The sequence below is a fragment of the Bombus pascuorum genome, chromosome 12 (genome assembly GCF_905332965.1).
Source record: "Bombus pascuorum chromosome 12, iyBomPasc1.1, whole genome shotgun sequence".
NCBI classification, from domain to species: domain Eukaryota; kingdom Metazoa; phylum Arthropoda; class Insecta; order Hymenoptera; family Apidae; genus Bombus; species Bombus pascuorum.
This window is the reverse complement of record NC_083499.1, coordinates 12,181,835-12,204,483: the sequence shown is the minus strand read 5'-3', so window position 1 is coordinate 12,204,483 and position 22,649 is coordinate 12,181,835. Positions and strand designations below refer to the sequence as shown.

The window sequence follows — 22,649 nt, the reverse complement described above, 5'->3', positions numbered from 1 at the left end:
GTAGTAAGTGGCTCGTAGATATATAGGGTGATACATAAGGTTGGAATATTAGAATTCTTTTATCGAGCGACAGAAAGTTTGTTCAAATTTTCCGATACGGCTAATTGGCTCGTAACACGAAGCGGATCCACGCGTATTCTTGACATTGCTTCGATAAGACCGAGCAAACTTCTAGAATCGTCGGCGCGAGTAATTCGTTCAATGTTATCAGGAAAGGGATGTTTCAACCGCATTGCGGTTAGCTCGACTACTATTTGAATTAACGACGCGCCATGTGCTGCAACTATTATACGTCTCGTAATATTAAAAATGCAATATGACAAATATACAGGGTGTATCGTGATAAGTTCGTACGAATATGTGTCCTGTCTGACCTCGTTTCAAGGTTACAGCCATTTTTGCGTTTCGGTAATCCGCAACTTTTCTTACCTTCGCGGAAGATCCTCGAAATGACTACACTCGGTGTGTAATTGTTCAACATGCGCGTGGAGTTTTTAAGACTGCGAAGTTCTTCGATATGACGGTTGCAAGCTTACGTACGAACCAAGGGTAGTCATTTCTACGAAGGTAAGATAGGACACGGGTTCGTATGAACTTTTTTCATTGTTCTTGCGCCACCTGTCCGCTCTTGAAGCGGGTACACCTTGTACAGCACAACGAATCTGAATTTAATCTCTTTCGTCTCTTTTATGAACGTGTATGTTAAAAAATCGCACAGGGATTCTTAGTTGGCAGCGTGTCTTTATAGGCAGATTCACGTTTGCGAATACGTTCGATTACGATCTACCTAGATCGTAGCAAATTCAACTGAATTTCAACGTACAGGTATCACGTTACAAGAAAATTAAAAGGTGCTGACAGAATTTTAGAATGAGATCGAATGTTGCGGTAAAATACTTGTTAAACAAAGATAGTCGAATAGTAGGAAAATAATTGGGTCGATTCTTGGTATAAATATACGCTTTGTTCTTCTTCTTCTATCTATCTATGTGCGTGTGTGTGTGTCTTTGGTTGCTATCGATGGGCCACACACGCTCTTCCGACTATGTTGTGAACGGTGGTTTCAATTACATCGACCCGTTTGACTAATGGAATTTTCGTCGAAGCTTTGCAAAGAGTCAATATTTACAATATAATCGAGTGGTGATACGCGAGCATCACCCGGTATATGGCGTCAGCATTGTCCGTCTGAAGAGGTGCACGTGTCCTCATTAACGGGCGCACGTTTCACCGAGTTAGGGTAGAACTTTAGCGAGCGTTCAGAATTCTCTATTCGTCTCGCTGTATATTGTTAATTGCATCTGCACCGATCGACTTTCCACCCCTTTTTTCTTTCCAAACGCTCTTTTCGTTGCCTGCTTCTGGCTCTTCCTTTCTTCCTTTTCTTCCGTATCGTTCGTACGTATCAAACAGAGCGTAGAAACATTATATTTCCAAGAGCGTCAACGTTTCACCTTCATTCGTCGATAGTTTGATAAAGTTTTAACGGAAATTTTAAGTTACCGTCAGAGGCAGTTAAAAATTTCTCCTGTAGCGTCCTTGACACCTTCGATTCAACAACTTTCCTCAATTTCTCGAATGTTCGATGATCTAGGCTAAAGAAATTACGAAAAATCGTGGAGTCGGAGGTGTCAAGGACACCGCGAGAGAAATTTTTAATTATCTCTGATAGGAATTTAAAATTTCGTTTGAAACTTTCAATGTCGCTTGGCGACGATTCAAAGGTCGCTCGAAGGTCAAAACATACGTACGATACGCACACGACTTTTAACGCTTAAAATCATCGTAACATAATCTAGTTTAACTTTCTTTAGAAAAATGTCTTTAGTTGGAATTCTGAAAAGAAAAGAGGCTGTTATTCGTAAGAAATGTTGAAGCGTGCTGCAAGAACGTAAACTACAGTTCCTGTGGATCCTCTCGAGTACGCCCAACTAATTTCACATTCTCGAAAGCGACTTGTTCAGTCGTGGAACTGCGCGTAACAGAGCACGGTGGTAATAGACGAGGGGATCTTTTTCTTTTTTCTTTTCTTTCTTTCTCTCGAATCCCTCGATGGTCTTAATAAAGAGCAAAGCGAGTTTTCTCTAGTAAGAAACTTAGCTAACGATCCCCGGTTGACCTCCATTACGACTGGCGACCTTTGCACCGCGTCGACGGAAAGCTGGGTCAGAAAGGCGGATGAAAGCGCTGAATGGCGGCACGACCCTCGATTCCAGCGGGCTCCTCCTTGAATTAACGAAGGAACGAACGCGCATCCGCTCCTCGTGCGCGATACTGTAACCATATAAAGAATCCTCGTCCGTCTGGGCGGAAATGAGTATCGTCGTCAGGCTTGTCCAAAACTTCACGATCGAAACGACTATGTCCTTGTAGCAAGTGGGTCGTATACGTCTTCTCGTCTTTGGTTTTCCCAATTTTTAACTGGTTTCTTCTTCCGTTTAAGCGTCGCGAGTGAAAAATTATATTTTATATTTTTGACTTACTTTTGCGCGTACGATCATTTCCATACCCATTATGCCATATTGTACAGGGCATCCTGTAGGTATATCCAGCGACGAAAAGATTGTCATTATCTCCTCCACTTATGAATTCCGTTAATGCTCAACTGGATCGGACGATAGGACGACGTGTTAGCGATATCTTATCAGCCCATATCGGTCTGGTTTTTTAAAAGTCTCTTTCGTTTCTTTATTTTTTAAATATATTTACAGATGGATTCGCTCGATTTGCTTAACGCAGGTTTCTATTATCGTGACTTTTACTTGATTCTTTATCGTAGATTATCGATCAATGGTCCGAGAACAGAGTCATGGTCAGGTTGATATCGATCGACGATACTTTGATCGTATCAACGTTGCTACAACATCTACAGTCGTTTTTCAACTAGAATATTACGCAACCGGTATGAATAAATATCTGAACCTGGGGACAAAACACGCGGAGCTCAGAAATCATTATGATTTCAAGCGTTGAAGTAACACGGTTCAAAGAGTCGAACGTATACTACACCTGATAGGAAAAATAGAAAAATTCTCTGTTGCGATACGAGAGTCGTAAATTGGACACGATGGGTTCTACGGAACGTCTTGGGTATAATAGATACTGAATAGCGATGGTACAGTGGATTCCTTCGATTCTCTATTTGTACGTTGAAAATGAAATCTTTGTTGCGTATCGTTAGCCCAGAAAGAAAATGGATAGTTCAATTTACGATAACATTCGCAATACTCGGTTCGCTGTACATGCACGTTTCTTTATTCCGAATGCAAGAATTCTTATATTCTACGTTACTTCAAGTTATATAACCACGATGCGGCCAAAAATACAGCGATACTTTATCTACGCGAACCTGGTACAAGTAATTCGTATAATCGGAGTTTGTTTAACCTACTTACTATATGATCTTCCTTCGTACAATAGGAACTGCATTAGTAAGTGGAACGAGTATTAGGGGCTACTATATATTTGCTATACACGAGAAATTAGTCGAATAATATTTCCTTTCGCATCTTGTATACGAATCTCCGAGTTGGATCGGCGAATTAGAGAATTCGTAAGTTACCACATTTTCCAATTAACAAGGAACTAACTTAACAAGCTAACGAACTACCGCTAGGTTGAATTAATAAGTTGGCAACTTGATATCGGATTGGTTGTTAAACGAACCTTTTACCTTTGCAAATGAGGGAAAGATCGGTATCTCATCGTCGAGTGGTTAAATCTTGATACCTCTAATAAGAACCGACAGATAAAGCTTCTAAAAGGGAATAGTCGTATAAATTTATTCGAGCATCGATCGGAGGCTATTCGCGCACGATTCGTAATTTCGTCAGCATGTCGCGACCCATTTCGAACAGAGAAACCTCCGGCAGATGTACGACGGTTATTGCATACCCAGAACCAGCCGTGCCACTCGACGAACTCGCGGATATCGAATGTTTGGCGATGATTTACCGCAGACACGCGGCCCCTATCGATCATACACCGTTCCCATGGAGCGCGGCCACCTACACGGATTTTATTTTCGCGCACCAATCGACCGGTGAAAGTCACGAAATTCTCATGCGACTCGCTGCATCGCGAACCTCGCTCTTCTTCTCGATACCTTTACAGCAGACACTCCGGTGTCGTACAATTAAAATATCGATCAGCGGTCGTGTTACGATCCAAAAACTTCGTTGTTATATTTTTAGTCCACCTCTTGGCCAGTTTCTTTTTAACGTTAAAAAATATTCTAACTTTTTGGAAAATGTGATGGTTAGAATCGCTGTTAATATAGCGAAGAAAGTCTTCTCGAAGATCCGCGTCGAAACAGGAACACAAAAGTGAAATATGAAAATTCAAAGGCTGCGAAATCGAAGGAAATCGAAGGAAATAAATTTAGGTATCGAAGGGAGCGAAAGTGAGGTATGCAGGAAAATAATACGAGAAACTTTGACTTTATAATACGTAATTTATTAGACAGATGCGCATCTTCCATTTGATATTTGGTATCTTTTAATTTCCTAAGCTACACGTGCTCTGAAATATACAGCCAGTCAAAAATTGCCAACTATTTTAAATATTTCAAATATTTAAACTAATACTGCAAATTTCGATAGAAATTTCCTTTAGACTGATAGATCTTTGATTACAGAATTTTCTAAAACGATAGAAATCCAATTTATCTACTTTTTTTCTTCTTAAGTGGTTGGATTCTATAGAAAACATGGCGTAATTCCAAGTTTCCACCGATGACAACAAAATTTCGCTGACAATCAGATCGGTACATATTTCGCCATACGCAAATACATATATTGGTGGAATATAAAGTAAGCTCGTTAAAAATTCCTAACTTAGAAGCTCGTAAACAACCATGTCGCCGAGTAAAAAATAAGCTAAAGATACTAAATCGTATCGGCATATTTTTCTACTTGTTTTTGACTAGTAATTAAGTATTTCACGAGGTTCATTATCGCTCGTGTTTATGGAACGTGTTTATACCATCTATGGTTTGTACTGTCCGTATGAGTCGTCTGACAACGATGACGATAAGTAGATAAGAAATAATAAGATACTGAAATATCGATCACACGTACAATTGCTAATTCCTTATAAATATTTCATGGGCGTTTATCGTAATTATTAGAATGTAAATGGACGAACTATCGAACAAATAGATCGTACTTGGTGATTTTCAAATTAACTCGATTATTTATCTATTTCTAATAAATAAATAATTAAATAAAATATTCGTAATTAACAAATTATGAAATTAATTACAATTGACGACTGAATCGTTATGATCTATATATGTACACATAAGACGTAAAAAAATTACAAACTTGTTTAAAAATGTTCGATATCTTGGTCTCTACAAGATTAACAAACGAAATTCACTATTAGGAACTAAGAGAATTATAGTTAAAAGGAAAATACAATTAAATCATTTTTCACTGGAATATTTATCAAATATTACCTTGTTTTTACCTGACACCGTTTTATAAGAAGGATGAAACGAGAAATTAAAAATAACCCTGGTTTTAGTTTGATCGATCACGATATCGCCGATATCTTTTACCTACGTTTTCTTGCGATTACTCGATTCTGGACTTCCCAGATTTCGTCGAAAGATTCTTTCACGAAGAATCATCGAGGAAGTATCTTCACGCTAGTCACTTTTACGCAAACGTTCGATCCACGATCAGATAATCCTCTTCAATGTTTTACCAATTCCAACTCCATCCACGTGTAGGAACTTTAAGTCAGACTTAGGTCGCGAGAATTTAACACAGCATTTCTTACGTTTCCATCGTTTTTTGAATTTTTTCCTCGACGTGGTTAAACTATTAAAATCAGTATTTCATGATTTTAAATTAAACTTTGTCTTTTCTAAATGCGTATCGTCAAAATCGAAATCGAACAATTTCAGTACTAGTCAAGATAGGAATTCAAGACTGAGGTGATTAATTACTACGATAAATCTACCACTTCGCTTGGGTTTTGATTTAGAATTATTCTTCTAGAATCGTACAATTTTCCCGTTATTCGTCACAGTTTCTCCTTTATTTCACCTCGATTTTCGTTTTCGTTTTATTCGGCACAATCCTCACGGAGGAAACTCCGTTCAAAGTCCTGGTGGACGCTTCCGGATTCGTGAACCATTTTTTCACGGTCTTTTCATCGTATACAAAAGTCGTAACGATCTTAGTCCTCGTCGATCTTCCCTTCTTCTCCTCCTTATCACCCAAATCGCCTCGTCTCTCTTTTCTTCTATTCTTTTTCTTTTCCTCGCTCTCCGCCTCCGAATTCTCTTTCTTCGGGGCATCCTTGCCTTCCTCGGAGCTCCTCCTTCCTTCGTCCATTCCTTTTCCCGTCTCCTCCTTCGAAACTTCCGACTTCCTGTTCCTCATCCTCAACTCCACGTCGAACTTTATTCTACCGCCATCACCGTGATACTTTACTTTATCCTTGATCGACTTTGGACCCAAAAGAACCTGTCCACCATCCCCCGTGTACTCTACGTCTCCCATGTTCTGATCGATCCTCAATCGACAACCGTCGCCAATTATCTTCACGCTGCCTCGGTTCTTCGACATCGAAATGTCGCATCCGTCGCCGGTGATCTCGAGGACCTGTTTGTTGGAACATAGATTCACCGAGAGACCATCGCCGGCGATCTTCCTCACCTCTCCTTCCTTCATTCCCATGTTTTTCAAGCGATGATCGTCTATTTTTACGGTCTTTCTCGCAATCCGGTATCGAGTGTAATCGTAGAGGTGTTTCTGTAAAACGAAACGTCCGAGGAGCGTCTTATGCAACGCTCGCGGAGATCGATTTTCCGGAGTTGTTGTTCCTCCTTCGTCCAGTTGAGTCTTTAATCGCCAGTGGTTTCGTCGTTTTTACCTGGCTTCTTCGTTCTTGGCAAATTCATTCGACAATCGGCTAGACTCGATCAGGCTCTGTTTTCCTTCTCCATGTTCGCCAGGAGGATCGTCGTCAGGTTTAACAGCCTGGTGTTGCGGTTCGACGAGGTGAGTGCTTTCACCGACTTTACAGTCAGTCGAATCAAAAATTTTCCTACGATGTTCTGGTCTTATTATAACATATACGTGGTATGTTTGATATGTTTGAGTGTTGGGCGATAATATTTAGATATTGCCGTATATAATACTTTGTGTAATATGTAAATATCGCAATTTCCGTGGCGATATTTAACCAACTGGAGAACTTTTGCAGAAATATTCTGAGAATCGCGTTATTTCCGAAAGATAGATTTCCGTGGAACAGCGTTGCGACGATTGGCTTGGTTCCCGGATAAAGCGATTTTTTATTATCTTCGGTATTTTCTTCGCCGGCTATCTTCGAGTTCTGGAAAATATAAAATATTTAGATTAGCTTCGCGTAAATATTCAGGCCAAGATTGCCGCGATAGAATCTTTCTTAGCAAACGATAATTTCAAGATTAGACCAAGGCGTTTTAAACATTCGAGATATAGGTTTTTTCCCATAACTAACCGGAGAAGCGTTCGATCGGTTTCAAGCATTAAGTTTGTTAAATCGATACGAGACTCACCTTGATCTTCTTTATCGAGATTCTTCGCGTTCACCTTGAATCGCACATATTTATCATTTATATTTGATACTGGCCCTATCTCGCTATCTTTTTGTAGTAGAATCACTTGGTCAAACTCGCCAAACCTGTTATTTTCTCTTCGCCAAGATACAGTAGGTAGCTTTCATACTCCGTCGCACTTCTACGTCACCGTTCCGAATAATGCTTTAGGAAATCGATATACACTGTTCTTCCGTCAACTTTCTTCAGTCCAAAAGGACGCACGTTGAAAGAAATTTATTCGACTTTTAATTAACCAGCTAATTAACAAAAACGTCACTTTTCTTCTTCTTCCTCCTCTATCGATTTTCTTCTTTATTAACGCGTTAAGAAATTTGTTCGGCCCTTGATCGAGCGTCCAATTACAGACCGGTTAGTCAGTTGAACAAAAAGACAGAAAACTTGCGTTTCTCTGTCGATTTTATCAAAAATGGACACATCGAAGTATTCGTTCGACCAACGAACCAACTACAGATCGATGAATTAACTATAGAATATTAACCACTGAAAGGACGCAACGAGAGGCGGAATAAATTACAAAGTGGTAAGACGGTGTGAGGAGCGTGGTGCCGTGGATCCAACGTGGGATCGAGTGGTTGTTGGTTTGTTGAGTAGTCGAACGAGACAGCCAGCAGCAACAGCGTAGCTGCGCCGTAATAATGGTTGGCGCGGCACGAACCGGGGTTCCTTGTCGGCCAATCCGGCCTCGCCGCTTTCGGGACTTCACCGAGACCTTCTAGCCGCCACTGGCACGAGAACCGCTTTTACACGGTTCTCGCCGATTATCACGGTCAAGCGTAGCTCTCTATCGCTAACGATATCGACCTTACGTATCTCTCAGAGTCGAGCAATTTCTTCCAGACACTCGTCGGGATCTGCCCCCTTTTTTCGCTATAATACCATTATCGATAGCTTTGTTCGAAATTGGAATATGTATCGAGATTACAAGGTACTCGAATAGATGGCTTTTATTCGGAGGTAATCGTCGATGGGATTTAGATAGGCTAGACTAGGTAATAATTGTTTGGAAGAATGGGAAACGACGTGAATTTAAATGAGAGGATTTCGTTCGTCGTTTCGCAGTGATCGCTGGTAGGTTAAAGTTTCCTGTTGGACGGTTTGTGTAATTGGAGGAAACTCGAATCCGGCTGAATTGCTCGAGGATTCCAGTGGTGGGTAGAGTGACCTAATCGTTCGTAGGTCATTGCGGTGTAGGACGTTTTAACGTTTCCTTTGATACTCGTACTGGTGTATCAAGAATTTTTGGATCGCTCGAATATCGAGTAAAGCATTTTCGTTCTAACGATGTAAATTTTAGAAATGTGAAATATCAAATATACGTATGAATTTTCAAACGTTGAATTTTCTAACTTGAGCGAATTAGAATTTCTAGAATAGAATTGCGTCAATGCAATTTAATTTAATTTGCCTTACGACTTACGATGTTCGAGCATCCTTAAATTAAGGATACCAGAGCTTCTTCCTTCTGATATTTATCTCGATCGTCGAAAACAATTTACTTTAAATTACGACACAGAAGCGAATTGTAAAGCGAGAAACTTCGCTAACGAGTCGAAATGACCCAACTAGTAAAATCCTGACACAAAGTTTGATAAGAGAGTTTATCGGGAGATAGAAAATTTCTTGCCTTTCATCAGATATAAATCGCACGAAAGATGCGCAGTGATCGATCAACGATGGATTGCACACTCGTTCAATGACTAAGCACGTGATTAAACGCCTTTTACGCGATCTAAACATGCTCGGAAGGGGGAACACCGCGTGCTGACGTGATCTTCCTCGCCGATTATGATTGAAGTACATAGTGTGTACGTAACCACGCGGAAGAGAAAGAGAGGAATATATTGCGGAAGCAGCGACTAAAAAGAGAAAGGAAAGCATCGAGTGAGAGATTATAAGACGGAAGTGGAGGCCAGCGTGCTGATGTTTTTACCGCTACGGTCACGTTCAACCGATGTTTCTCCTTTTTTTTTTTTCGTGGACTTTGTTTTCGACTTTCAATGCCTTTTAAAACCTGTGCGTCTTGAGTATCGCAATACACTGATTGAATATCGCAATAATATGTCATTTATATGTAGTTAAATCAATGGATGTAAAACTTTTAGTCGCAATAGTAGGTAACAAGCGGTAGAAACATACCGATCAAGATCACCGAAGTAACTGGTTTTGTATTAAAATACAATAGACAACATTTCTGAATAAACGTATTTCTTTCAACACGGAACGGTCAATTTTAATACATCGTATTTCTTCGACTATGTTTTTCTTTCTTATTACTGCCTCTTTCGTTTTCTAGTTGGTAATAACTTAATTGAGGCGGCTAATGTGTTTTTAAAATTGATCGTCTAAATTGCGTCCTTCTCTTTTTTTTAGACACGTAATTTAACACACGTAACTGTTATTTTTATATGCTTTACCATATGCTATACCATATGCTTCGAGGACTTTGGTCGATTTGTCTTTGCAGCGAGTTTTATATGTTTGACCAAAAGGTATATGTCACAGATTCTCCGGCTGGTAATGAAAAACAAATTGCTAGCGCAATGACGCGATCTTACTCGCAATTTCTCGCTAATATTTCGAACACGTGCATTTACACGTATGGGCTACGAATCAGCGAAGATCTCGTACTAGCGACGCGACACCTTCATTCCCGTAAGAAGTAAGATTCGTTCGTTTAATTCGCGGGTGAAAGTTGCAATGTGAAACTCGAAAAAGTAAAACAACGATACGACGAAACGATAAGAGAAGAAATAGAGGAAATTTAGAAGAAAGCTAAGAAATAAGTAAAATACTTTGAAGAAGAATTTATCAAAATATCCAAAATCACCCTATAGATTTCACACTCGAATTCGTTTAACCCCTTGTATAATCGGATGAACGGGGAATTTCCTTCGGACGATTGAACGGAATATTAAATTTTCATCTGGATCTCAAAAATCGTTGTCCCTCGTTCCTCGTCCATGTGTGTTTCATTTTCGTGAATTCTGGAAGGATTGCCGGATATGGTCCGGAGTAATCGAATATCAGGCCGATTGCCAGTGCATGGTCAAGATCCGGATTTTAATTGCTTTATCGATCTGGCAAGTCTGTCCAGTCTGTGCTGGACGTTGCTTTGTTCGTTCAACCGTGAACGGTCCCTTTCGATTATTCATTTCTCTGCTTCGAGAATTCGTCTGTGTCTGAGTTAGTCGGTCAGTCTCTGATATAGCGTGACTACGGTAACCTCGCTGTGCTGTCCTTCTTTGGTATTTTAACTTCCTTCGACCTAGATTATTATCTTCTTTTTTTTTTTTTTGTGGAAAGAAGAGAAAATTGAGCTCAAATACGTTCAGACAGGAATCGATGCAACCTACGCATCCTCGATGCGACGTTTATATTCGATTTTCTCGGCAACGTGGTGTGCGAGGATAAAATTGTATTTTACTTCTCCACACTGTGCGATACTTGGTAGAGTTCTTCTACTATACCGTATGCGTATTACGTATGTAACACGTAAAAAATTATATAAAAAGTCGTCGTAATAGCTCTAAAGCCTGAAGCAAACTTTTACTTAGGTTTCTTCCGTTCCTCGAATTCTCTTCGTATAAAAGTATCCGTTATTTGGTTCGCACGATTATCCAGCATATATTCAACGTGGTTTATCGTTTGACTATTTTGAATTACAGAATGGCAACCGCGAAATGAGCGTGTCACCGACGAACGAGCAACCAAGCCTCGAGATGGAGAAGACGCCGCTCGAGGACAACAGTCTGAAAGTTTCGCCAGTGCAGAATGTGGCGAGGCAAGACTCTGGAGTTCCGGAGGACCTCGCCTCGCCATTGGTCGAAGCCGATAAGCCTCTGCACGAGGACGATATGGACTCGACGATGAACAGCGACTGCAACATCACCGTGATCCACGTAACCGAATCTTCCAAGGCAACTAAGCCAGATTCAACTCTGAACAACGAGAGGAAGGATTATACGGGCGAAGGGAAGGACAGCAAAGACGGAAGCGACAGTGGAGTGGAGGGGTGCGCCACCGAGGTGCCAAGGGTGAGGATCGATCGAACTGGACCGTAGAAAAATGCGAGTCCCGGGGCGTTTCGTTACATTCCATCATTTAGTGGCAAAGGGCGTTTTACTTTCGTTATTTTAGTTCGTTATTTAAAGTCTGTTAAGGGATGAAACGCTTCGGAACAATTTCTGGCTACGTTATACGGAAATTCGACGTTAGAGAATATAGGAGAATTTTTCTAGATCGCTTATTTTCACGTGTATTTAGGTACATCGTAGGTAAAAAATTTGATAAAGGAACGAAAGACCTTGCGAAAAGCTCTTTAGATGTTTGCGTATGAAGGGTACTACGGGGTCATTCTCAATTATTCCGCTGACCTATTAAGCAAGGTCTTAAACACGTTTCGTATGAAATTCTCCGCGAAAACATCGGAAGGAAGGAAAAATTCGCGCGTTTCTAACGTACGAAGGATGTTGGATTGGGAGAGCTTTCGAGATTACAGTTCGCTATACAGGGTGACCCATTTCGGTCTGTAAATAAATTCGCCTGGGAAAGTACCGCGAATAGCTCGAAGCAGTCCTAGTAGGTCATTAGTATTTCAGACGGGAAAGAACTGTTGGTTCAGCCGCCAAGAACGCTTTAATCTGAAAAAATTCTTGTACAAACCAACGTTCTTTACGCATACTTGAAAAATATTTCACCGATTCCTCTTATATAATTTCCATAGAAAATCTCTGAATAAGCGAAACGGTTAACAACTTTACTACAATAGAATGACACGACTAAGATCCGAGTCACACGGATCCGACACTTTTCTCGCTAAGCTATTGTCGTCAAAATCGTATCTACATTCATCGATGCCGGTTTCAGGTACGAAGTCGAAATAGCATAGATTACGCGAGCAGCTGCGGCGGCCTCGACGAGGCGTCCTGCGATTCCAGTCTAGTCAGTTGTTGCTCCGTCTACGAGGACCCATGCGCAACTTTGCCCGACGACGTGAGGCTGACCAACGGCGGAGAAGGTACCAGCGAAGGTGGTAGCGAAAGTTCGTCCATAGCAGGCAGCGTTTCCGCCAGGGCAAATCGAACGAACGCCAAGAGAACCATAGCCGTGTCCAGCACTAGTAAAAAGAAAACCACTACGACCGAGACTCAAAAGAACACTAGGGTAAAGCCAGCGCCATTAAGCACCAATTATTCGGCGACTCCAGCACGTTCCAAGCCACGTACCGCGACTCCAAGGGGCATCCTGTGCAAAACACAGCCAACGACGAGGGACAGGGCCCGGTCCCGGGAGAAATCTGCTGTCAGAGAGAATAGTAATGATAGCACGACAAATAACAGTCGAGTGACGACGACATTCCGTTCAGGATTGAATTCGATGCCGCCGCGAACGAGGACGAGGCCGATTCCCGATTCACTGCCATCCGTGCTCACAACGGAAATCAACAAGGACCTGGCACAGCGTGGCCGAGGTCAGAGCGGTAGCTGCAGATCTAGAGGTGGGTCCAGCACGCGTGGTGCACGCACGCCAAGTTCAACGCCGTCCGAAGAGATTCGAAAACCTCTGTCCACCCCTAGGGTACCTTACACAGGTCGCACCGAAGCTTCGAAAGCTTCCAGACCAGACAAGATGACCACAAGTATGGATAACAAGGCGCTAGACACGTACGCCACGTTACCTAGAAGGAACAGGAATAAAATAAGTATCGCTAAAGCCAGTGAAAAGACGGACAGGACCATGAGAAGTAGATCTGGAAGTAGAGACGCGAGCCTGAGTAGACAACAGATCGAGAAGAAGACCACAGCCAAAGATTCATCGGGGCACAAGAGTCTGCCGCCATATCCTAGGCACAAGACCGTGGAGAAGACGCGTATTTACCACGAGACCAGCGTGCAAACTGGTCTGACCGGTCACGATATTGAGAACGCTTTGTCCGGGGTGCCGAGCGCTGTTACTGGCCCGGAAGTGGTGGAGAGACTGCACGAACAATGTCAAACGGAGGGCACGTGGGAGGATATGCACGCGATGCAGACCGACTTGAAAAGGTTAAACGAAGAAACGTCGCAGCGAAAAGAGGAGAACGAGAAGTTAAAGGCTGAGATCGTGGAAGTGAAGCGCCTTCTCGAAGAGGAGCAAGCGGATCACGCGTTTGCCCGACAAGAATTGGATAGAAACGCGCAACGGGTACTGGCGATGCTGGGCACCCCGCAATCGGAACATGCAGGTAGTTATTAAGATACTTAAGTCGAAGTACCGTATCTCTTTCTGGTCGCACCTACTAGATTGAGCAATTATGGCTTGGTTTTAGAATGCAGCGATAGCTTCCTAGAGCTGGAGTGTCATTTGCAATCTTCTGGTCAAGTAGTTGCTAATCAGCAGTTGGAGATAGCAGATTTACAGTCTCTGTGCCGTATGTTAAGTAGGGTAGGTTATATTATTCTTCTAGCGTTGCTTTTACGTCGTGGCTCGACTATTTATTTTTACCTGTTTCTTCGTTATATTTGATTCGTTTATGGAGGATTTGGAGAAAAGCTTGGCTGCCCAGAAGGCATTGTTACAACAGCAACAGGAGCTGGAGGCTGAGTCGGCAGAGATGCAAGATTTCCTCCAAGAAGAGAAAGCTACTTTGGCGGACGCTTTAAAGGAGGCGGAAACAGAGGTGGTATATTTTCGATACATAGATACAAAGAGAAGCAGAAAGCGATCGACGAACACGTTGGTATAATTGTTCTTTTTAATTCGTAGCTTGCGAAAAAGGAGGAACTGTTAACGAAACGCGAGTTGGAATTAGAGAGGCAAACGGAGGAATGCAAACATTTAGTGCGAATCAGCGAACAACGAAGGTAAGTATTTACATCTCAAATATATCTTGAAAAGTTTCCCTAGACACGAGTCTCTTTACTAACATAGCGTTTCGACGTACGTTTCTAGACAAGAAAATTTATCTATGAGCATGAAATTAAATGCAGTCGAACGACGAAGCAGGGAACTCTTACTTACACAAGGCGCCGCCGTTTCCGGAGCTGCGGTTGCGCTTTCCGGTCTTGGAACTAGGCTAGAGGGATTAGTAGACCAGCTGATAACATCTTATAGTATTTCAGTGAAAGACCTTGAAGTAATATTCCACCATCTTCCTTTGTTCCATCGTTTCTTTTCTATTTACCATTTAACGACATCTAACAATTTTATTTGTAGGATGTGATATATCACAATGAAGCGTACAGTAGAAGCAATAGTAGCATCGAATCGAGTCCTGTTAGCTCTAAGCATAGCCTGAAAGAGTGTACACCTAGTCCAAAAAGCGGTTCCTTCGTTTCCGCGGTAATTGGAGCAATCCGGAACGCGGCGACGCATCCTTTTGCAACGAAAAACACGGATAAAAAATCTACCTTAGAATCAGCCAAACAAATGTATAAAGGTATATATTGTAATTTAAATTTAATCATTTGAGAATGGTTGCTAACAGCGAGCAATCGATTAATCGATGATCAAAGGCATCGTGCAACAATAACGGCCTTGTCCTGTGTAATTATTTAGAATTGAGCATGGAGTCATCGTCCGACTTACTCGATTTCGAAACCGAGCCATGTCTGATGATGGAAAGCGTGTTAGAGGATGTTCCCCTGCCCGATACATACTCGCATAACATGGTATCGAGTAGCGACTCTCTTCGCAGAGCTTTGAGTTTCCCGGAAACTGTGGACGAGAGTAATCTGAAAAAGACGCGCACCAACGAGGAGTGTTCGAGTCTTACGAATCTCACGCAAGCTATTTTACATCGTCGTAAGGTATAAATAGAAAAATATGGAGAAACAGTTGTGAAATGACAAACACCGTAACGACGGATTATCAATTGAAATTTGTATAATTGTTCACAGGTTGAAAACGAGGAAGACGATGATTGTGACTCTATCAGTGAGTCGGACACCGGCACCAACGAAGGCCCATTGGCTTCGGATTATTGTCCCGCTGTTGGTCTTGTTGATCAAGTAATCGATGTAGATAACCTCGTCACGAAATTGTTAAAAGTATTGCGAATAATACAGCTCGATAACGACACGTGCATTCAGGAGCTGAAAGAGGAGAAGTAATTTCATATTTCTTTGCTGTAGACCAAGACACGCGTATAGAGAACACTGTATAAATATCTAATGGTTTGCAGATCCGAGTTAGAAACGAAATTGGAGGTAACTGTAACGGAATTAGAGGAATTGCGTAAAATCGTGGACAGCCTGCATCAATCGGACGAAATTCTCAGCAACACTTCGGACAGAAGGCGCAGCGTGATGGAGAACTGTCGCCTATTGATCAAAGAGGTAATAGCTGGTGACGTTACCGATACATATCTATAAAATGTTTCTGGTGCCGTTCTAAGAATTTGTTAATCAACGATTGACTTTTTAAAAAAGATGTCAAATGGAATAATTCCTCTGTAGGCGGGTAAGGAGGAATTAAAATTTGACGAGCCCGCAGTTGCTAATAATAGTGGAGGAGCTACGAACTGCGAAGATCTCAACGCGAACGCAGCGGCTCAACCATCTTCCTAAACACGTTTCCTCTTTCTCTTGTTTTCCTTCCCCCCCCCTTCTTTCCTTTTTGTTGTCGTCCTTTATTTCTTACGACGTGTATCGTTACTAATTCCATTGTTTGCATAATTGTCCGTTGTTGATGCCAAAACGGGAGCTACGTAGGAAAATCACCCTAATGCGTATCGTTTGGGGGAATGAGAATTGAGCTAAACTGGCGCTCGACGATGTGTACATGCAAACTTCTCTCGGCGAATCACGTCGAGGATGATTAGCTAATATGGTAGTCCATAAAGCATAGGCATTTTGCGTGTGTCGAAGTCGTGTACAGCTTTCTCCGTGCCGTCATGTTATGGGAGGTATTCGTGCGTATTGCTTTAGTATATTTTATCGTTGAGAGACGTATAATCCGTGTATATAATAACAGTAAATCTGTTCTCATAATTTCGAAATCGATGTAGTCGATAATTCACGATCCGATATCGTAGTCATACGACCTCTGGCTTTCTTTCAGTCGGAGATTATAATTTAAATGTAAATCCTTTTTAATCATTGTCGTTTTCGCGTATAACATGGTCGAAACAATAGTTAGTTATCTCGCGTTAGGATTACTCGCGATTAATCGCTTTAAAAGAAAAGAACAAAAAAATTATGAAGCATAGACAAATTTGTTAAGGATACTTAATTGCGATAACAAATGAATTTCCTTCTCGTGCCCACCGAATTACATTTTACCCTGCTATTCATGACAAACCATTTTCTCAAGAGTATTAATTCCTATATACATACTTAGAGAGGAAAGCAGATAGGTTGTAATGTACCTTAAAGCTCCGTTCATTGAAGTTTACGACTCATTTTAATGTTGGAAACAAAAATAAGGAACGAATGTGTAATCTTCAAACGTAAAATGACAACAGGGTACATTAGGTTTACGATGCACTATATAGTGAGGATTGGCGTAATTAATATATTGTCAAATATGAATCATTCGAATGGAGAACGACACGCGATAATATTATTTGATTCATCATTTGTCGATATTTAAATATCCTTGCTGTTCCAAACGTGATTACAAACATGGCCGGGAATATCTTTTGTTTGAACATTTTCATAAAAAAGAAATGAATAACGGAAACACGGAAAGATATAAATATTTGTCGCAAATTATTCCCGAGCACCGAAATGACGAAGAAAACAAAGAAAATACACACGTTACATACAGAACTGCTTTCTATTTTAATGGTGAGATATATTTGAAGAACATATTCTTGTACACGCTTCCATAAGTCACAATTATTCATGTAAGTTTCGTTTACGTATTATTTGTGTAAGTGTCGAAACCATTGTATATATACATATATGTAAGTGAACATCGTATAACTTACGACTTTATTCTAATTGCGTTTCAAACGATCGGTCCTTTTTTTTTATATAGGTTTCCCTTCGTTCTTTTCCTTTAATAGTAGAAGTTACTTATTGCAAAGATCGTGTGAAAGTGATTTTTTTCCTCCTCCGTCTTCTTTTTTACTTTTTTTTTTTTTTTTTTTTTAATGAAATAAACGATTCCACCCAGATGATATATATTCTGAAAATTATAGTCTTAAGCATTTTTTATACAAAGTATTGTGATGATATACCAAAAAAGAACTCATAAATAATGTATTTTAATTTTTAATCAAATAAATTTCGTTTCGATAAGAATCGTGTGTCGTATGTTTACTCGAGTATACAATTGTTCGTGGAGGGCTCAAGTATACAATTGTTCGTGGAGGGCTCAAGTATCGGTCCTATTTAAAGAATAATATTAAAAAGTTACAAACAACCCATCTAAACGTCACGCCGTTCGCAGGCTCGTGCGATATATATATCTTCTTGATATTTTCTCTTCGTGTTTTTTTCTATAAAATCTGCCTAGTTCGTTACAAGCAAGATTAAAAATAAATATAATCTTAAGATAAAATTGTAAAATAAAATGATCGGTTAATGTCGATGTAAAGGATAGAAAATGACAGTAGGAACGAGGCAAAGGGTCGATTGTCAAAAAATATTGATGATAGGATAATTACATTTTATGCGAATGTCTCGCAGCGTTTCGTGTAAAGGACCGAGTTCTTCATTCTTGGCGAATACGACGCAACAACGGAACTAGCAAATTCGCCAAACGCAAACCAGCCCTAAAACATAAAGGTACTACGTCAGTTTGATAAATTAAGAAAAAAAAGGTGCATTAAAATAAAAGAAATAATGTACAAATATATACGATAGCGTTTTACATATCTGTCAAAAGTAGTATCGTTGTACAAGAAAGATCAATAATGACACTGTATCTTTTTAAAAATGAATAAGAAGATAAACATCGGTTACACGTAATTGTTTAAAAAGAAAATTTTTGTTTACAAAGTAAAATTCAAGGCAAAATAGTAGGACGTCGGTATCGAGTGAAACTTAAAAGTTGGAAAATACCTGTGAGTCGATTTGGGCGCCGGTGACGGTTTAGAATCGACTTCCGGTTTACTGGATTGCGGCTTTGAAGAATCAATTATCGGTAAGTTAGGTTTATTATCGCCAGCAACACCGGCTAGGAGGAGCGTCTCGACGGGTGCGACGACGAATACCACGCCGTCCACGTGGATACGGTAATTCTCAGATCCGTTTTGTCGTTGATCGTAATAATCGACCGTAGAATTGTAGGAAGGCGGCGTCGTCGGGCTCGATGACTCCACGATCGATGTTTCGTTCGCAATCGGTAAACACTGAGCAACTCTGTTAGAGCCTAACGCGGCGAGTAGCAGCACCGTTTTGAAGATCCGCATGTTGATCGATAGCATCGATGTCTGTTTCTAATAATTGACGTAAATAAATATCAGAGGTTATATACGTATGCGTGTGTCCTAAACCAGATCGTTGACGAAACCCCTTCTACGACGACGCTCTCGAGATTCGTCGATTCGTCGATACGTCGATACGTCGAGCGATCACGAGAAACGAAATTACTGATGTTTTGGAATTCTCGCCTAAACAAGGTAAGTCTGACACGCGACAACGGATCGATCGAGGAACGATCGAAAAATACGAAAAGGACTTATAAGTTGATTTTTGATGAGAAAAAACGATGCCCGTGACGTGGTAGCGTGAGCAATGAACGTCTTGACGATGCGGAGGATGAGCGAGGTGTGACGACGTCTCCTGCCGACCGGCGATCCCGGTCCCCACCTGGCATGGAAACAGATCGTCAGGCAAGTTCAAGAACCTGCGGGCCACTGTGCACGTTCTGTTGCATACATACCCAGGTAGAACGTAATCTTGGTTGGAATTGATTTTTCTGCTCGGACGACGTTGATATCTCATTCTACTTTGCTTTAGAATTATCTATATTATGTGTCAGTTGTCTGTCTTAAGGGCGATTCGAAAGATAAATTTCAATCAACACCAGATTTCTCTTACACGATAACGTACTAACCACGAAATGATATTCGTGAATTTGCAAGTTACATGTCGTAGCTCGTAGAATTACAAAGAAACAGTTTCGACGATCTTTTGCTTATGTTATGCTTCTATTACGAAGGTATCGATAGAGAAGCAAAGATTAAATACACGGTAAAAGAGGTAATAAATGTCGGCATTTATACTTAAGGTTTTACAGGATGTAATTAATTGTTTATTGTCGTAATGAAATACGTCATTTCGTTCAACCTCTTTAAGGCCCGTTACGTTTCTTGTTTCTTTGTAGGTCTTAATTAATCTATGTAATTCTATTCAAGAACAAAGTTCGGTTGGTAAGAAGAAAAACGAAACCACTGGTAGCCGGTTTGCTCCCGAACTTATACACGCTCTTTCGTGCGTGAAATATACCGAACGTGCGTGTTTCTGTCGGTGCGCACGCGAGCACCTACCCACATACACACATACGTGCGCGCGCGTGCATACACGCACATACACGGGACCGATTTGTAAAGGGCAACGGCCTCGTATGGCCCCACCGAGTTCATTTCCCCGTTCCTCTGTCTCAGCCGCCGCTTATTACCGTAACCTTGCCCTTGCTCTTACATTTCCGCCATGCTCGAACTTCGAGAATTGTCTTCCTGGTTCGCCTTGAATGGCGCCTACCGACGAAAGCTTATAGAAGATCGGAATCACTCGAACGCGACTCAAATTCAAACGTTCCAACTTGAGCCTACAGATAAGAGTCGATCGGTTATCTATTGAGATAAGCAGAGATAAATTTTCATCACCCGAGAACATTCTGTAAGGGAGAACATTCACAAAATTTTAGGTTAGACTTGACACATATTTTGCAGGATCTTGTTTTAGGGAAAAAATAGTAGACTTTTTGTTCGTGTGTGCGTGTATATTTATTTCTCCGTAAACATGATACAACCCTACGATACATTGTAGATGTAAATAGTACAAATGTAGAAAAAGATAGAATAGCTTTCGGTGTATATATAGTTCGGTTACGAGATCAAAGTTTGCGCTTGAAGTTTTCATATAATTTCTTTTATATATTTTCCTGCTTTTTATACTTTTTTACTATCTTTTTTAACTTTTAACTATAGTATACAAATATCACAATCGTCATATAAATAGATACTCTTAAATGGAACTTATGTACCTCTTATTAAACAGAATGAATTTTAATTAAAATTGTTGTCGTTCTGACAAACACCTAATTTATCCCTATATCTTCCAGGTCCGCAATTCTCGATACCGTCTCCCAACAACACTAGCTCCTGCTCCGCCAACTTGTTACCCAATTCGTTCCTTTCCTCGGATATCGAAGGTATGTCTTCCTCCTCCTTCTTCGACAATTGTTTCTTCAACGATATACCCGGCCTCGCTGCTTTCAACGCCTCTTCTTCTTTAACCGGGAGATCATCCGAATGGTCGAGGTTCTTCACTTGCGAACTTCTAACGTTAGTAGACCTTCTATTTCCTTTTATCGAACTATCAACGAGTCCCCGATGTTCTTCCGTATTCCACAGGCTTCTAGTCCTCTTTACCGTCTTCTTACCATCGATAGACACCTCTTGCAAACCAGACTCAAAATTTTTAGAATTCATCGACGATGTTTCTAATTCGATTTTCTCTGTGTTTTTAGCGTCAGACGACTTGTCGGTATGTTTACTTCGAACTGTGCTATCTCCCTCTTTCTCTATATGAACGATCTCGACATGGTAAGGCTCTCTCCCACCATCTGCATCTTCTGTCTCATAAACCATCGTTTCGGATGGCTTCTCCGCGGTCTGTTGCTTGCTGCGTTGCGATATTAGCTCGTTTAACTCCAGCGTCTGAGTAGCCAGGTTCTTGAACAGACCACTGCTACCGGAAGTAGCGACGATCACCAAAAAGTTTTCAAACTTCGCATCCACATTGAAGTCACCGTCTTGTCGCTGATCATACGTGGCTGGAGCCGCGTTTGTTTGCGGAATTAATGATTTAGATAGAATGCCTGCAAAATTACACGAAGATGATAGAGCATAAAATAGAATTATTCCAGTTTCGTACGTAAACATCGGAAAAAGTCATTAATTTACAAGTGTATACTCGAAATAACGTAAAAAAACTTATCTGAAGGAGTGGAAGAGCAACGTGTAATTATATCAAAATATATGAAAATTAAATGTTAAGAAAGGATCTATCTTACGAAGAAATCTATAGTACGTATACGTCGTTCTACCTGGTAACAGGATGAGGCACGCAACGTGCAGTAGCATCTTGGTGAAACCCTTTTGGTAGCGTCCGCTCGAATCAGCCGAGCTGAACGAAGTCCGATCCTCGACTGTGCGAGAGATTCGTCCGCTTCCTTGGCAGCTTTGGATCGCCGGCGTCTTGTATATAGATCGAGGGAATATCACTGCTGGGAGAGGGTAAGAAACGTCTTGTATGCCTGGCAATCGACTTGCATTAGATGATTATGAAGCGACTACCATCCGCCAAGACCGCTCATGATAGTACTGCTTCTCGCATGGTGCGTAGCTTCTTTCACGACTTTATCCCCCTCTACGGATTAAAAGAAGGAAATCGAGCAGTTCTCGCAAGAAGTTATTGCGCTGACTGTATCGTGCGTGTTTCTCAGGCACGTCATTTTAGAATTCATTTAATAGCACGTTCCTTCAAGAAGGATCGATCGATTAAATATCTCTTTGTACATTTTTGGATAATTTTAAAGAAATTATATTCGAAATGTTAATGCAATGTACAAAAGGTAAAAGTATGATTCCTAAGCTTCAAAAGAAAGATGAAATTTTACGGCAATAACTCTTAACCTTTTTAGTTACTATTTTTAGTTACCGAAGAAAGAATGGAGGCTTAATTATTAAGTTAATTTATTTTTGAATTAAATAACATTAATGTTGATAGTACTATAGCAATGGCGGTGATAGACGATAGACGATAGACGGCATTCGAGAATGACAACGTGTTACGTAATTCTACGATATTTTTATTCCCTCGATCAAAGAAGACCGGGGAGGGCAGGCGTACAAAGAATTTGTTCGCTTCTCAGG

The 22,649-nt window shown here is 40.8% G+C and overlaps 4 protein-coding genes across 9 annotated transcripts in view; 1 reads left to right on the top strand and 3 right to left on the bottom strand.

Moving 5' to 3' along the window:
• Positions 1 to 17,844, top strand: part of LOC132912899 (uncharacterized) — a 34,677-nt gene extending 16,833 nt beyond the window's left edge. For 4 of the 6 annotated variants that reach the window (XM_060970705.1, XM_060970706.1, XM_060970703.1 and 1 more), the window contains 11 exons: positions 11,284 to 11,652; positions 12,485 to 13,841; positions 13,926 to 14,041; positions 14,136 to 14,276; positions 14,363 to 14,460; positions 14,549 to 14,732; positions 14,813 to 15,035; positions 15,155 to 15,405; positions 15,496 to 15,704; positions 15,780 to 15,933; positions 16,054 to 17,844. In XM_060970705.1, the coding sequence (XP_060826688.1) occupies positions 11,299 to 11,652; positions 12,485 to 13,841; positions 13,926 to 14,041; positions 14,136 to 14,276; positions 14,363 to 14,460; positions 14,549 to 14,732; positions 14,813 to 15,035; positions 15,155 to 15,405; positions 15,496 to 15,704; positions 15,780 to 15,933; positions 16,054 to 16,164 (3,198 nt within the window). In that variant the 5' untranslated portion in view covers positions 11,284 to 11,298 and the 3' untranslated portion in view covers positions 16,165 to 17,844. Of the gene's footprint in view, positions 1 to 6,880; positions 7,014 to 11,283; positions 11,653 to 12,484; positions 13,842 to 13,925; positions 14,042 to 14,135; positions 14,277 to 14,362; positions 14,461 to 14,548; positions 14,733 to 14,812; positions 15,036 to 15,154; positions 15,406 to 15,495; positions 15,705 to 15,779; positions 15,934 to 16,026 lie in introns of those variants that run through there. The other 2 variants (XM_060970704.1, XM_060970708.1) reach the window with 2 other exon arrangements.
• Positions 4,434 to 6,689, bottom strand: LOC132912941 (uncharacterized). Its single transcript, XM_060970783.1, has one exon. The coding sequence runs from the start codon at positions 6,687 to 6,689 to the stop codon at positions 6,045 to 6,047; it is 645 nt and encodes a 214-aa protein (XP_060826766.1). The 3' UTR covers positions 4,434 to 6,044.
• A 334-nt stretch (positions 17,845 to 18,178) lies between the features above and the next one.
• Positions 18,179 to 19,689, bottom strand: LOC132912934 (uncharacterized). The gene is made up of 3 exons (XM_060970770.1): positions 19,138 to 19,689; positions 18,607 to 18,983; positions 18,179 to 18,317 (listed from the first exon to the last, which is right to left on the bottom strand). Exons 1-3 carry the CDS (start codon positions 19,489 to 19,491, stop codon positions 18,257 to 18,259), a joined length of 792 nt encoding a protein of 263 aa, XP_060826753.1. The 5' UTR covers positions 19,492 to 19,689; the 3' UTR covers positions 18,179 to 18,256.
• Positions 19,690 to 20,624: 935 nt separating this feature from the next.
• Positions 20,625 to 22,126, bottom strand: LOC132912933 (uncharacterized). The gene is made up of 2 exons (XM_060970769.1): positions 21,821 to 22,126; positions 20,625 to 21,592 (listed from the first exon to the last, which is right to left on the bottom strand). The coding sequence occupies exons 1-2, from the start codon at positions 21,855 to 21,857 to the stop codon at positions 20,778 to 20,780; spliced, it is 852 nt and encodes a 283-aa protein (XP_060826752.1). The 5' UTR covers positions 21,858 to 22,126; the 3' UTR covers positions 20,625 to 20,777.
• Positions 22,127 to 22,649: the final 523 nt, after the last annotated feature.